Consider the following 15,317-nt stretch of genomic DNA (forward strand, 5'->3'; position numbering starts at 1 on the left):
GCCAAAGTCCAGCTTTATGTTGACATACTTTATTGAATTTGGTGCTCTGTGCTGAAAACCTTTTCTGTCTGAAACATCAGACAGAAAGAATATTCTTCTAGACTAGTTCAAACCTGTGAAACCATAATCTATCGTGCAGTTATATATGCATATTTACAGTAGACTCTAATCTGAAACTGGAAGTAAGCATGGAATTCACTTTATCCTGCATTTGTTTCCCAACAGGAGAGTCCAGTGTTGGGGGCCAGTGGTCAAGAGGAGCTCGCCAAGCGACTAGCGGAGCTGGAACTGAGTCGTGAACTGCTAGATGAGCTTGGTGACGATCAGGACTGGTTTGATGAGGACTTTGGCCTCAGCTCCCGTAGAGAACAGCAAAGACTCAAACAAAAACAGAGGGAGGAAGAGGAAGAAGCGAGGCTGGGGAAGTCTGGCTTATCATCTGGAGTAGGCCTGGGGGGGCTTGTGTCATCACCAGGTGGGGAACAGCAGGTCAAGACTCCACCTAGACCGGAGCTGCCTCTCCCCCTGCCCCCCAAACTCCCTGAGCAGCCTGCCATGGTGGTGCCCCACTCTGCCACAGAGGTGGAGAAGATGGTCCATGCTGCCACTCAGGAGATCTGGGAGAGCTGTGGCCTGGGGAAGGAGGGAGCACTGAGCCTTGCACAACTGCCAATCCCCAAACCTACACAAGAGTATCTGGGTAAAGAGGGCAGCAGCCAGGACCAGGAGGCCCTCAGCATCTGCAGCTACAGGAAGGTGAAAAGAAGAACTTTCATGACATGACATCAAAAAATAAAGAATACCACACAGATAGTCTAGTGAAAAATGTAATGCATGTGCCTATTAAAAGCACAATCTGTACAACTGAAGAGGAAGAAGACATCTTTGACTTCCTTCTCATCCCTGCTGCAAGCTGCACAACAGTAGAACTAATTCAACAGCAGCGTTACTTGCAGTTTAGTCTGACGACAGCACTTACTCTGAGTGAGTTCACTGAGGTTAAATGGCGGCCTAGTTCCCATTATTCAGTGGATTTCTCTCTGATTAGCATCTCAACATTTCAAGACTACATAGCTATTTTAGATGCCTTTGATTTCAGACTGTTGCTACAGATATTTCCTCTGCTTTTCTTTGAATGCAAAAGCTTGAGCTGTTGAGCAGTAAATAATGCTGACATTTTGACACGTTCTCTCACTTATTTATGGTCATCTAACGCAGGATTATTCAGCCTGATAGACCTATCCACTGAAGCATTAAGCTCATCCTTAGTATCTCACTACTCTTCCCATTCCCTAGGCTGTGTACGACCTGACATGGGAGATGCTTCAGGAGATCTACACTGAGGAACCCAACACTGATCAGCCTCAGTGGGTCAAACCACATCGGGTCAAGTCCTCCTTCTTCCATAGAGTAAAGACACCAGGAGACATCACCAAAATCCAGGTACAGTGCTGCAGGACAGTCCCCATCAACATGAAAAGACACTGCATTTATGTTTTTGAAATTCCCAAACTTAGTTACCCTCACTGCATTCCTACTATTTTCTAATATTTTTAATTACCAAATAGGTAGGAAGGAATAGGAAGGTTGGACCTTCAGCAGTTTGTCTTTTATCTTCCAAAGTGACAATAAGAATAAACAAACTTCACAATGTAGCTTTTTTTAATTTACCATGGTTATCAGCAAAATGGAGTCAAGCTTTTAAGTTGTTTAAAGATACACAAATTCACACTTTTTACACAAATGATGACACGGTGTGTTTTGATTTTTTTTTTTTTTAACTTTGTGTACCAGGAATTTATTGCAGCCGAAGTACTGAAACTGTACGGTCTGACAAAAGATCAGAGCCAGAAGACTGACTGGCAGAAGATGCTCAAATTTGGCAGAAAGAAGCGGGACAGAGTTGATCACATACTGGTAGGTCACTAAATTAAATGTTTTGTTTGTTTGTTTGTTTTTCTTTTCTGGATAGAATCGGAACCAAGTTGTTTATTTTGAAGTTTAAAGGTTTGACACATTTGTAATCAGGATTACAATACTCAATGCTTTATCAGTTAACTTGAAGTAGAATTGACTGGCTAAAACTTATTCTCCCTGCAATATGAACAATCGATGTCACTGTGCTACAGTAGTTGACCCTGTTTGTCTCTCAGGTTCAAGAACTCCATGAGGAGGAGGCCCAGTGGGTAAACTATGATGTGGACGAGCTCTTTGTCAAGATGCAGCTGGCAGACAGCATTTTTGAAGCTTTGCTGAAGGACACTGCAAACGTGCTGACGCTAATTTATGACAAGAGGGCCAAAAGAGATACCCTCTCCTGACGGCTTTCCTGCTTTGATTTTAAACTACAACCTCTAGCTCAACCCCAGTCTTTCCTCACCCCAGTGAACTCCAACCAACCTACCGCCGCTCGGTCTTCCACCAGCTGATGTGCCAACAGCAAACCCTCAGATGCCTTCGGTCCCAGCATTACCTCTCACTAAACAACTCCTACTTATTTCTGTGACATTAATTTGCTGAATTTGCGTCAGCTAACTATAGCGGTTTCAAAATTTGTTCTACACACAAAATGCCTCTCAAGCAATCCAGCCTTGTTAAACCTTAACACCATCTAGTCTCACTTCCTGAACTGGTCCTTTTTGTAAACACCAGTTAGAGAATGAGTAGATGTTTTGATAGGATGGACTGTGCCATTTGTTAGCGTTTAAAGTCCATTGATGCTGCTAAGATGATTGTTCCAGATGGGACTGTGATATAAGATCCACCTGGAACACAAGTAGGTTGTTATATTTTGTATTGAAGCTTAAAGTAAATGTATATATGGATTCCAAAATTGTAATAGTATAGCAGATAAAGAAAATACAGTGCAGTTTACAGGTGATTTGACAGTGACATGATCGTGTGTTGACTCTGTAATCCAGCGCATTGAAATTAAACAATGGTTAAACTTTTACTTGAGGGTGGACAGCAATGGACAGCTCCTCATGTGTAGGTCTGTAAGCCTGCCTTAAATTTGAAAAACTAGTTGACATCATCATACATGGCAGCCTTCTTGCTTGTTTCAGTGAATATTTGTCTAAAAATCTGGTCTTCAGCAAGTATAACATATACTCAGTTGGACTAAGGTCAGGTGACTGACCAAAATATCTGTGTTAGCTGTGGCTGTATGTTTAGCATCATTGTCCTGCTGCATTGTCTTAAAATAAAAAAAGACAAAATCCAGCACTCTTCACCCAATATGGATATGACACCCTGAAACACCCTTAAAGCTGAGATTGAGCACTTTCACTTTAGAGTGATAGTTAAATTTTAAATCCATTGTGCTGGACGAGAGTGACAACACATGAAATTTGTCACCAATCAAACACTGTGACATTGAGCTGTATTGAAACGTCACTGAGATCGGATATTGTATGAAACATTTTGTCTCCATAATTATATTATTTATTGTGCGAAGATGTTTGATTAGAGGAGTAAGGAACATTTTGAATTGTAAATGACCTTGTCAACATATAGAGAGAAGATTTTAACATCTAATGAAATTGTAAAAAAGCACAAACAAATGTGAATGTGAACATGGCAATATATTATGTAGGAGGTTTGAAGAACTGAAACAAGAAAAAGAAAAAGGGGGAAAACTTTTAGTATTTAAACGTTGTAGTGTTAATTAAAACTGTTCTGTATGACTTTTATTACAACTGTCCAGTTGGTCAACGTGATCGCTGTGTCCCACTTTCATATGATATGTTAACATTTTGAAGCAGTTGAAAAACAGTATGAAAACATAGAATGAGTGTTGCTGTGCTGTAACTGTAATTTATCGTATGTCAGTGGGACACACAGGACTGGCAGTAGTGACTTGATATTTTTAGAACCACATCACAGGATAGTACTGAAATGCTGGATTTGAGCCTTACTTATCCTACAGTCAGTTTACGTTCTCTGACCTGAGAAAACACCTTTGGTTGTCTCGTCTCTATCAGTTTTCCTGGTAAAGGTCACAAGCTGAAGATTTGCCCAAAACACATCTAGTCGTGTAGCATAACATGGTTATATGCTCCACTTGCTGCTGTGAAACATTTCAGCAAGCAGCAAGTCCAAACCAGCCATCAGAATGTAGCCTGGCAATGCAGTCAGACAACAGAGGTCTTTCTCAACATTCAGTTTCAAGTGCCTCTTTGAGTTGAGTTGTAGATTTATAACAAACTTTGTTGATGTTTCAACATCCTTGGACCTATTTTCTTTGAATGTCTCTTTCAACTGCTGTATGCTACAATTTTGTAAATGATCTTTAAATAACTGCTAACCCTTCTAACCGGTTTGCCAATACTTCAGTTTCTGCCTTATCCACCTTTCTGTATCGATGCATAGTTGAGAAAGTTTTTTAAACCTTCTAATTTTCCTTTGCTTAAGCCCGAGGAAATGTATTTATGCTAACAGAATCAATGAGTCAGTCTAAAATGTCACCTGATTTTTGTCACATCTCCCCTGCGTCTGCATATAGACACAGTTGAGTCATTTTATTGATAAACTCTATCAGGAACTACTGTGTGTACACAGGCTGCATAGTGTGAGTCATAGAGCTGATGAAGCTGAGCACGTAGGACTGTTTCCAAGGGCTTACTTTAGTCCTTACAGTCAGCACTGCTTAGATCAAACAAACTGTGTACAAACTCATTGTGGCACGTGTGACAGCTCCTTAATCTTCACTGACTGTTCGGAGCTAAAGTGACCTTAAACTGAGTACTTCATCTTTTTCTACTGTCGATGTTTTAAGAGTTGCTAAGGGGTTTAAACTGTAAATTATATAATGTAGAAAAAGACCAAAAACATTTGACACCGACCTCTCCGTGCTGTATGGCTTGTATGTCTGGTCTTTAGGCGTATGTAACTGTAACCTTAGAAACAATTTCTGTAAGGCTTTATTGCAAACCCTCTAGGATTGTCCTCTTTAATTGATTGTATGTGGGAGGAGGTTATGTTCTCCTCTGAAACTATGCAGTACTTGGTCTTATGCATTGCTTTACATGTGTGGACCAAACAGCTCTGTAGATTTAATAAACCTTCAAGAAGCTTGAAGCTGTTTGGTGTAGGGTGGAGTAGATCTGAATTGGCACAGAAAGATTTGATTATCAAATTAATCCAGTCAGACTAGAGTTCCCTGTTCGTCTTTTGAAATGTTTATGAATATTTATAATAATGTGCTGTGAGTGTGCGCTGAGTGCACTTGAAGACTTGTACAATTCTTTTATGTGTGTAAATATACTGTCTATCCTATCTGACCCACTGTTACTGTAACCTGAGCGATTGTTGTAAAATAAACACTGTTTACTTTGCAAATATGTGCATAGTATATATTTGTTAACTAAATGACCTTTGAAATTGTAAATAAAGCTTTCATTGTTTCTAAAGGACTGCTGACTTGAACTGTATTTAGTGCAGCAGTTACATCAGTGTTGTTGCAGCACTGACAGCCGGCCAAAGATCTCCCGACCAAAAGCAGATGTTAAGATTTGTTGTTGCTGCAAATCTGGGATGATGTGTTTGGATGTGGTTGGGTGAGAGTTTATCATTGTGTCAGGTCACATTAAAAGCACTATACTTTATGTATCCAAGCGGAAAAAGCTAAATCTCATTACTCCCAGACTGATGACGAGTGTAGCAACTTTTAGGACACCACTTTCATTCCAGTTCACATGTATTATTTCATGCATTTGGATATTTATGGGTGGTATTTGTCAGTCAACATGAACATTTGCCTGTTTTAGGGAAAAAAAAACTACTGGAACATAATGTGTGGAGACGAAAGTTACAGAAAATATCAAAAAGTTTTGTTTTTTGGTGGTTAGTCAAAAAATGTCTTGATGGGTGGGCTTGCGCTGGGGACTTATCACCTCTCAGTATTTCAAAAGTCCTGGCTAAGGCCCCTGTTGTCACATTTTTTATTACAAGACACTAAGGATATTAACTATGACTAAGATAATGGTTTGTTTATATCAAAACTATGCTATAAGACAGCCGTTTATTTTGCCAGAAATTGCTTCTTCATCTGCAAGTCACAGTATTCAATGATATACTACAATGAGAATATACCTGTAGTCTATAAGGCCAGAATAAGTGTTTGGGATTTTAGGGTATTTTTAAGGTCCACGTACCAGCTTTTTCCTGACATTTCAACATCATCTACAGACCTTCCTCATGGAGTTTGCCGATATTGTATAAAGTACATAAAAGTCATAATTGAGTAAAAGTAAAAATATTGTCCACCATGTCCACCACACATATTCTAGAATAGACTACTTAGTCTAACCTTCCTTCTGGGCAGTGGCCCTCCCCAACAGTGCAGACATTACTGGTATCTCCATTGGAGGCATGGTACACAAAGTATCTCTGTACGCGGACGACCTTTTACTATACATCACTGACCCAATAACCTCTCTCCCTGCAGCACTATCCCTGCTGGAACAGTTCGGAGCCATATCTGGCTACAAATTAAATCTGTTCAAAAGTGAACTATTCCCAGTCAATAACAAAGCATTTGATCTAGACATCCCACCTAAAATTGAGGAAAGACAGTTCACTTACCTAGGAGTAACAGTCACACAGAGATTTAAAAATCTGTTTAAAGAAAACTCTCTGACTCTCCTACACCAGGTAAAAATCTCACTATAGCAGTGGTCCCCTCTCACAATGCCCCTTGCTGTACGTAGAAACTCCATTAAAATGAATATCCTTCCAAAATGTACTTATTTATTCCAGTGTGTGCCAGTTTTCATCCCAAAATAATTTTTTGCTTCCTTAGATTCAATTACCTCCTCGTACATATGGCAGAATAAGAAACCACGAGTAAGTAAGATACTACTCCAGCAATTAAAAAAAGATGGGGGCATGGGCCTCCCTAAAACCCGTCATTATTACTGGGCTGCTAACATTCGCTGTCTCGCCTTCTGGAACCGCTTCTACCTCCAGCCCGACTGTCCAACATGGACATCCCTGGAGCTAAATTCCTGCCAAGGTGTTTCACTTCCAGCTGTCCTTGGTTCATCACTCAGCCAATCTCCGATTAAATCAATAACCAACCCGGTTGTGAGTCACACCCTAAAAATGTGGACCCAGTTCAGTAGGTCGTTTGGCTACAGTGACTTCTCCCTCCTGAGCCCTATGGCCTCTATCCACCTTTTTACCCCACCTAGACTTGACTCAACTTTTCAGGACTGGCACAAGAAAGGCATCAGATGGTTTAAGGACATGTACCAGGACAAGAGCTTTGTCTCTTTCAGCCGATTATCAGAGAAATACGACCTACCCGTTACACATTCCTGTCGCTACTTGCAGATCAGACACTATGTTTGTTCTATCTTACCTGGTTTCCCTAAAGAACCCGACATAACCCTTTGGACGTGTTCCTCTCTTTTGATCCACTGTCTGAAGGTGCACTATCAAAATTATACAGAAACATATCCATGCTGAAACACGCACCTATAGACAACATCAGAGCAGCTTGGGAACATGACCTGGGGCATACACTTGATGATGACCGATGGGACTCCATCCTCACATCAATTCATAAATGCTCACTCTGTACAAGACACTGCTTAATACAGTTTAAGATAGTTCATAGAGCCCATAAATCAAAGGTCATGTTGTCGAAGTTCTACCAAGATTTAACCCCTACCTGTGATAAATGCAAAAATAATGACGCAACACTGATGCATATGGACTGGCTGTGCCCCCACTTGCAAAAATTCTGGAGAGATGTTTTTCTTACTCTGTCCAACATCCTAAATTGGAAATTAGACCTAGACCCTATGATAGCTATGTTTGGAATTACACATGGAGTTAATCCCCAATTTACGGAAGCCCTAAAGGGCCATGCATTCATACATTTTATTTCCTTTTTTTGAGATCTCGAGTTATTATCTCGAAATAACAGCTGCCGTTTTCCCGAGATAACAGGATAATTTTCTCGAGATCTCGAGATAACGATATAATTAATTTGAGATCTTGAGAAAACAAAACGATAGTGTAGTACATTAAATCATTGCAGGAAACATCATTCAGTGTAGCAATGTCAGAGGAGCAGGAGCATATCGATCACCGCGTCACATATCTTTTCAATCAAGGCCTGACACAGGCTAAAATAGCATTATGCCTTGCTATTACAGATAATGTACACATTAGTGTGTATAATCTAAAAAGACGGTTAATAAGGCTTCAGCTATATCGGCGGCGCAATCTAAGTGAGCCTGATGTTGTACTTAACTACATGTAATAAAATGTATGAATGCATGGCCCTTTAGGGCTTCCGTACCAATTCACATCTGCAGAAGGCCGCATGATTTCCTTTACCTAGCTCTTGGCCAGACATGCGATCTTGCTAAAATGGAGAGGCACTGCCACACTCAGTCAGTGGCTCCAATGTCCTGTCTTGACCTTGAGAAATTGCGTTCTTCAGTCAGAGGCTCTGAGGCGAAATTTTATAAAACTTGGGGTCCCTTTAAGGAACACTTCAGTGTGGTGTGCCCGCAACCTTGACATGAAAAATATCTGACTGCATGGAAATGACCACACATGATATTCCTATATAATAGAGTATAGATATACAATATAATGATAATATAGATTATACCTTTTTAAGATAATCAGAGTGGGGTGGGATGGGTGGTTGCTGTTATATGTTGACTATGTATAATATGCCATCGCTTTCTCTGTCTTTATTTCCTACAGCACTGTAATTGTACGCATATGTTGCCCAACCCTCGGTTTGTGTTGTAAAAAGAAAATCAATGAAAATATTTTGGAATCGAAAGTACAAGTACCTCAAAATTGTACAGTACTTGAGTAGATGTACTTAGTTACATTCCATCATTGACTATTGGTCAGCCGATTGTCGGTCTGGTCGATTATCAGAACAGATTATTTGAATCGTTTTTTGTTTGTTTGTTTGTTTTCAATCCTTGATTTGAAAATCTGCTGTTTTGGCTCTGATGCAGCATGTCATCTGCAAAATCAGCTAGTAACTAAAGTTAGCAGAACATGGAATTACTCAAGTAACTCAAAATTGTACTAAAGTAGACTCCAGTACTTGAGTAAACTGACTTTATTTATTTATTTATTTATTTGTCAAACTCATGGTCCATTGTTTTTGTGTTGAATTATTAAATAATAATAAATATTAATATGCATTAACGGTTATTTCCTGTATGAGAGCCGTGTAGGGGCAAAATTGTGTCCGTGTCACTCAAAGCGCTTACATCATTTCATCACATATTGTGAGCGAGTCAGGGAGAAACAAGAGTGTTTGTGCGGAGGGTGTGTAACTTTGATACGAGCGGTGTTTTCGCGAGGCACCGGGAGCTCGACGGGGGGAGGACCCATGCAGCCTGCTGGCCGGAAAAAAAAGAGGGAGAGAAAGTTGTGAGAAGTTTGGTGACTCGGAGGTTCAGACAGACCGTTAGCGGCAGCAGCAGCAGCTCAGACGGGGAAGATGGCGCGGCGCTGCGGCCGTGCCACGTCTCGGCTTACTGGACAAATACAGATACATCCCAGGAAGATAGCAACGTGTGCGGTTTGGTTGTGTTTTTGTCTTGTTTTTCCTCCTGCCGCGGAGGCTGGACTGTACTCCAGCTCAGACCAAGTCATCTTGTTAACTCCGGAGAACGTGCAGTCGGTTTTGATCAACTCCACAGCTGCTATAGTTGCGGAGTTTTACGCTTCGTGGTGCGGACACTGTGTCGCCTTCTCCCCCGTTTACAAAAGTCTGGCGAGAGACATTAAAGGTGGGTACGGACCTGCTGCAGGTCACGTAGCTAGCTCCAGCTGTTCACAGTGGCACTTTGTTTGAATATTAGTCTTGTATAAACATTCATACTTAACTATGCTTTATTAACTTGACAAGCCAGCTAAATGGGACTAAATAGTGTATAATTAATTTCTCTGTTGCCAGGGTAACATCTCCCTGTGTTTTTTATCATTTACATGGAGACAGTGAGAGCACCATGCTGTCCTTTCTGTTAATTAGAGCATGTGATCTAATGAAAATCTGCTGTCTCTCCATCACATCCTCCAACTGTTTCTGTAGCTCATGAGCCAAAAGAAAATATCCCACAGCCATGAGATTAAATATAATTAGAGTGATAGTGAAGGGCAAAGTTTGTGATGATGGCAGGAGGCCTGACACAGTCATGGGGTATTTCAATCCTGTGTTTCAGTCAACAGAGGCAACAGATGTCTTGGTGTGCTGTCAAGTGCCTTTAGGGGTGAAAATGGTCATCTGCTTGATATTTAAAGGATAAGTTCACCTCAGAATGACACCATTAGCCATTATCTACTCACCTCCATGTTGATGAAAAGTCCAATGAAGTGTCTTGGTTAATTAAATAGGGGTCGACCGATATGGCTTTAACAGGGCCGATACCGATTATTAGAAATCAAGGAGATTGAACAATTTAACACTTTAATTTTGGTAAAGTACAATTTACTCAAGTACTGTTCTTAAGTACAATTTTAAGGTACTTTACTTGAGTATTTCCATTTTCTGCTACTTTAGACTTCCTCTCCGCTACATCTATTTGATAAATTTAGTTACTAGTTACTTTGCAGATTCAGATTATTCTGTGTTTATTGGCTATTAATTGTGACGTGTTACCAATCAGATGTTTGAGGCGGGACATTGTGTGAGATGATCCTGCATCAGAGCCAAAGTAGCACATTTTTAGATTACTAATTTAATTTGTATTTGTTATGGGGAATCTGACAGAAAAATCGCAAATATTGATTATCAGAAAATGTCGAGTATCGGCCCTGAGCTTCACAGCAAATCAGAGATGCAGCATTCTCCTAAACAACTGAAGTTGATGGGGACTTGTTTTAAAGCATTAAAAACAAAACATGACTCCATACAGCTTTTCCAATGTAATCCAAACTCTGGAAGCTCTGAGATCCCAAATTGATTTAAAAAGTCGTGCTCATGCACCAACTTCAGACAAAGTGTGTGTTAATACTTTTAGCTTAGCAGCTGCAGTGAAGATTTAGGCTCTTAAAAGGGTGGTTTTTCACATTTAACACAAGTTCCCACCTACTTCAGTTGTTTAGGAAAATGCTGCAACTCCGTTTGGTTGTCAAGCTCTAGAAATGTTTTGCGGACTACGGAAACTTCCCCTGAGTTTCCATCAGCATGGGGGTATTGAAATTCAATTCAAGGGCAGTTTGGAGTAAGTAAAGTTAATGACAGTATTATCTACATATGAAGCTGAACAAAAGAATTAGAAAAAATTTAAAGGAAGATCATTAACAAAAAAAGTGAGGATGTCTATTCGATATGCAGATTTTATTTCTTGACAATACTGGTGCACATACTTCCTTCTGTGTACATATACTGAAGTACACATTGGCACACATGGCACAAGTACAACACAGGAGACTGTGTGGGGTGCAGTAGACAGTACTCTATATTTACTGTGGTTCCTCTCTCCCTCTGTTTGATGTCTGTTCTTCAGAGTGGAAGCCAGCTGTGGACCTGGCAGCTATAGACTGTGCTGCAGAGGTGAACAGGAAGGTCTGCACTGACTTCGGCATCACAGGGTATCCCACCATAAAGGTATTATACAGTAAAAAGTGTTTACACAGGGCCACATACTGTGTTCTCCCAACTTTCATGATGGCTGCAGATGACCATGGACAGATGTCATTAGGAAATGATAATGATGTGTTTTCCACTGTGTCTACTGCTACTAGACTTTAGAGACTTTAAAAGCAAGAAAGTCTTGGAGTTTTAAGCTAATTTTAGCTTACTGTTAATTATTTAAATAATGCTCTAATTATAGTCTTTACTCTGTGAAAGACACATCTGAATTAAATATGTAATTAAGAAATAAAGAACAGACAGAGCACCCTTTGTTCTGTTTCTGGTGAATAGTGGTATTTGCTAGAATTAATAGTTGATTAGCAGATACACAGAAAGGTTAATTAGTTCAAACTTCTCAAATGTGAATGTTTGCTGGTTTTCGAAGTCTGATATGATATCAGGTTGATTTGAAATTGAGTAAGAAATCATCTTAAATCACCAGCAAGCTAATTGATAAGGGAAATAATCACTTCTTGCTGCCCTAGTGGGATGTGATATTGTTTGGATTTTCCTTAATTAAAAAACTAAAGAGAAAAGCAACCCTGTTGAAGCAAAATATCACGATATCGGCCTGAGACAGATATATTGGTATCGGTGAATGTGCTGTCCAATATGGCCCAATATGAAAACTTTTTTTAAAATCATAATACAGGAAAAGATGCATGGGGTGGTTTATAATCATTAAATTCCCAGTGAAGTTTATTGTTGTAGTGCACTGATGTTGTTTTAGACAATAAAGTTTATTGGTATTCTGCCTCCATTACCTATATTTGTCAAGTGGTTTATGACCACATTTTAGGGATTATTGCAACAAATTTGTGGATTTTTGGCTGATATATCTGTCCAAAGTTCTTTAATCCCTAATATTGGTGTCAAAATTGGCCACAAAAATCGAGTAACGGTCAGACTGTACCCATTTATGATTCCTTCACTTCCATGCTGCATTTTCTGAACTGACCGTAAAATCAGGAATGTTCACAGTTTTGCTTGAACATGCTCGTTAGCTCCCTTACTGTATGTTTAATTTTGAGCAGCATGTTGTGTAGAATGTGCTTAAGCGTGTGTAGAAACAAAAAACCTATTTGATGGTACAAAGGTATTTAATAAACCAGGGTCAATTCAAGAATTTAACTTTTTATCCTTTAGTGACCAGGCTCTATCTTTCCTCTCTTCTAGTGTTTTTCAGTTGTTTTATAGTCATCATTTCTTCAGTGGATTTAGATATTTTTTTATATTTCTGGAGCCATTTTAAATAAACACTGAAATGATATCAGCAGATGAATAGGTTATGTTTTTTTCACTTTAATAAATACCTTTTTTGGGGATAATTTGTCATAACATACACTTTGGATAGTTATTATTCAGTCAACAAGGGACTTTTCTCCTCGTCTCAGTTGTTGTATTAAAATTCAGTGTAATTTGCATGTAAGAAAATGCTATCATACATCATTTTCTGGATGAGAAAGTGACAGATTGTGTTAGATACTTAGATGCAGAAATCTTTTCACAATCGAGTTAACTTTTGCCTGATCAGCAGCCACACTGCAGAACCGCTTCAGCTCCAAACATCTGCATTTGTGTTTGTAGCATATCTGATTAGTCAGCAGTAGTGTGTGTTTGAGACTCTGCTCTCAGTCCTCGCCTCTCCTCTATGTCATTCAGCGAAAGCCAATGAAACAAAGAGCTCCTTCTGTTTGAACACACAGCGGAGCTTCAACATCTGCGACTCATTTTAACCAGGAAGGATTTAAGGGTCAAGATGGGCCGGGGGGAAAAGCTGCCCCCCCACCAAACATTACACAACATCGCTTCGCTCCTCTCATGGTCGTGTGAGGGCTGTCTTATCTGATCTCACTTCTCTCTTTTGCTCAACTTCCTTAGTAACCCAAACCTTCTCTCTTTCACTTTGCAGTTCTTTCATGCTTATTCCAAGGCTGGTTCTACAGGACAGGCTATGAAAGGTACTACTGCACACAGAAGATACTCAGGCCAATAAAAAGAAATGGTCTTTCATACCAATCGAATGGTGTCAAATTAACAATGTGCATACTGATCATAGTTTTATCAGCCCTTTGTTTCATATTTTATTTTTGGCTTGTGTAATATTGCAGTTATGAATTGTTTGTATACATGCTCAGGTAGTCATTAGTTTATTCTGGTGAATGAACATTTTGCATGAGAATGAACAGCAGTGCGTAATGTTCTCTTGATACTCTTTGACCTTCCAGGTTTCCCTCGAGAAGTTCGGGGCCTCCGTCACAGGATCATAGACAAACTTGAAACCCATGCAGAGCCCTGGCCCCCTGCCTGCCCTCCACTGGAGCCCACCAGGTAAACATACACACACATAAGCCCATTTTCATTGTAGGCATTTAGGGATTAAAGAACTGCGGACACTATCTATAAAAAGAGATTTGAATTGATAAAAATGGAGCAGCTCGTCTAATTTTAAGAGGTTTTCCAAGTTGTCCATTTGTACAACGTATAGTATTTTAGTGCCATTTACACAATTTCAGAATTGATATGGTGATCCTCAAGGACCTAATAGTCTTGAGATCCAGAAAGGGCTGTATGTACAGTGAGGACTAAAATGTAAACAAGTCCATATTCTATCCCACACCTACATATCTCATAGTTTCATTGAAAATGTGCTGAACTTAAGCTCACTTATAACCAAAGAATACCACAGTGTTGTGAATTATAGTTCCTTGTTTAGCTTCAGTATTTCTTCTATCATTTGTTGCAGGCTTGTGCTTTTGCTGCTGCAGCAACGTATCTTTCCAGCACGTTGCGTCATTTCCTCTGATTTCATTTGCACTAGTGCATTAGTGACAGAAACCACTAGACTAACTACCAGGCAACATTGACTCGGTCAACACTTCTAGCCCTTCCTGCTCTGCCCACACACTGCCTTGCATGTATTCGGGCACTGCATAGCCAGTTTTTCACAATAGTTGTGCAGGAACAGGAAGCATGGGTTCATGTTTATTTCTAATCTAAGCTTGAAAGGACTCCTGTCAGAATGATCAGGTGTTTTTCTTCTTTTTCCTCTTCTTTCATACTGAAAATAATAAGTAGATTTGAACTATCATGCTCTCTTGCTTCATGACAAAAAGTCACGATTACACAAGAACATTTTCAAGTGGAAGTAATGTACTTTAAAGCAGATGTCAAACTTGAGTACAAGGATCCAAGACAAAGCCCGAATGAAATAAAGCCTTCTCAATTTAATTTTAGGATGTCCAGAAAATTCAGCCCTTGTTTAATTTTTCTTTTTGATCTCTACGAAATCAATAACTGATCCCTGTAAGAATTATTGGTGATGTTTGGAGTTTCTTCGAGGCCTAGTGCAACACGTACATGGGGATTCCAGTCTTACATGTTTTCATCTGCTGCTCTCTCTTCAGCCAAGCAGAGATTGACAGCTTCTTTGAGACAAACAACGTGGAACACCTGGCACTGATCTTTGAGGAGACTAAATCCTACATTGGCCAAGAGGTAACAAGTTTCCATTGACCTGAGCTGTGTGTTTCTCTGTTCCCTAGAGTATATATTTTTTTTTTTAAGAGAAGCGCCTTCAAATGAACTTGTTGTTTATACATGTTGCATGTTTCTAACTATGTACAACCACATAACTAAAACACTCTTGCTATGGCTGACTTTACAACTTGAACCAGAAAGGAGAAAATAC

The 15,317-nt window shown here is 39.7% G+C and overlaps 2 protein-coding genes across 2 annotated transcripts in view; both read left to right on the plus strand.

The window, feature by feature from the left end:
- Window positions 1–5,414, plus strand: part of cep350 (centrosomal protein 350) — a 33,504-nt gene extending 28,090 nt beyond the window's left edge. Inside the window, exons 34-37 of the mRNA XM_073476004.1 lie at window positions 226–756; window positions 1,297–1,443; window positions 1,795–1,917; window positions 2,154–5,414. Coding sequence (XP_073332105.1) covers window positions 226–756; window positions 1,297–1,443; window positions 1,795–1,917; window positions 2,154–2,321 — 969 coding nt within the window. The 3' untranslated portion in view covers window positions 2,322–5,414. The remainder of the gene's footprint in view (window positions 1–225; window positions 757–1,296; window positions 1,444–1,794; window positions 1,918–2,153) is intronic.
- Window positions 5,415–9,239: 3,825 nt separating this feature from the next.
- The window catches only part of qsox1 (quiescin Q6 sulfhydryl oxidase 1), a 31,394-nt gene continuing 25,316 nt past the window's right edge, over window positions 9,240–15,317 (plus strand). Inside the window, exons 1-5 of the mRNA XM_073476906.1 lie at window positions 9,240–9,779; window positions 11,499–11,599; window positions 13,539–13,587; window positions 13,855–13,957; window positions 15,034–15,124. Coding sequence (XP_073333007.1) covers window positions 9,488–9,779; window positions 11,499–11,599; window positions 13,539–13,587; window positions 13,855–13,957; window positions 15,034–15,124 — 636 coding nt within the window. The 5' untranslated portion in view covers window positions 9,240–9,487. The remainder of the gene's footprint in view (window positions 9,780–11,498; window positions 11,600–13,538; window positions 13,588–13,854; window positions 13,958–15,033; window positions 15,125–15,317) is intronic.

Source organism: Pagrus major, chromosome 11, assembly GCF_040436345.1.
Source record: "Pagrus major chromosome 11, Pma_NU_1.0".
NCBI lineage: Eukaryota > Metazoa > Chordata > Actinopteri > Spariformes > Sparidae > Pagrus > Pagrus major.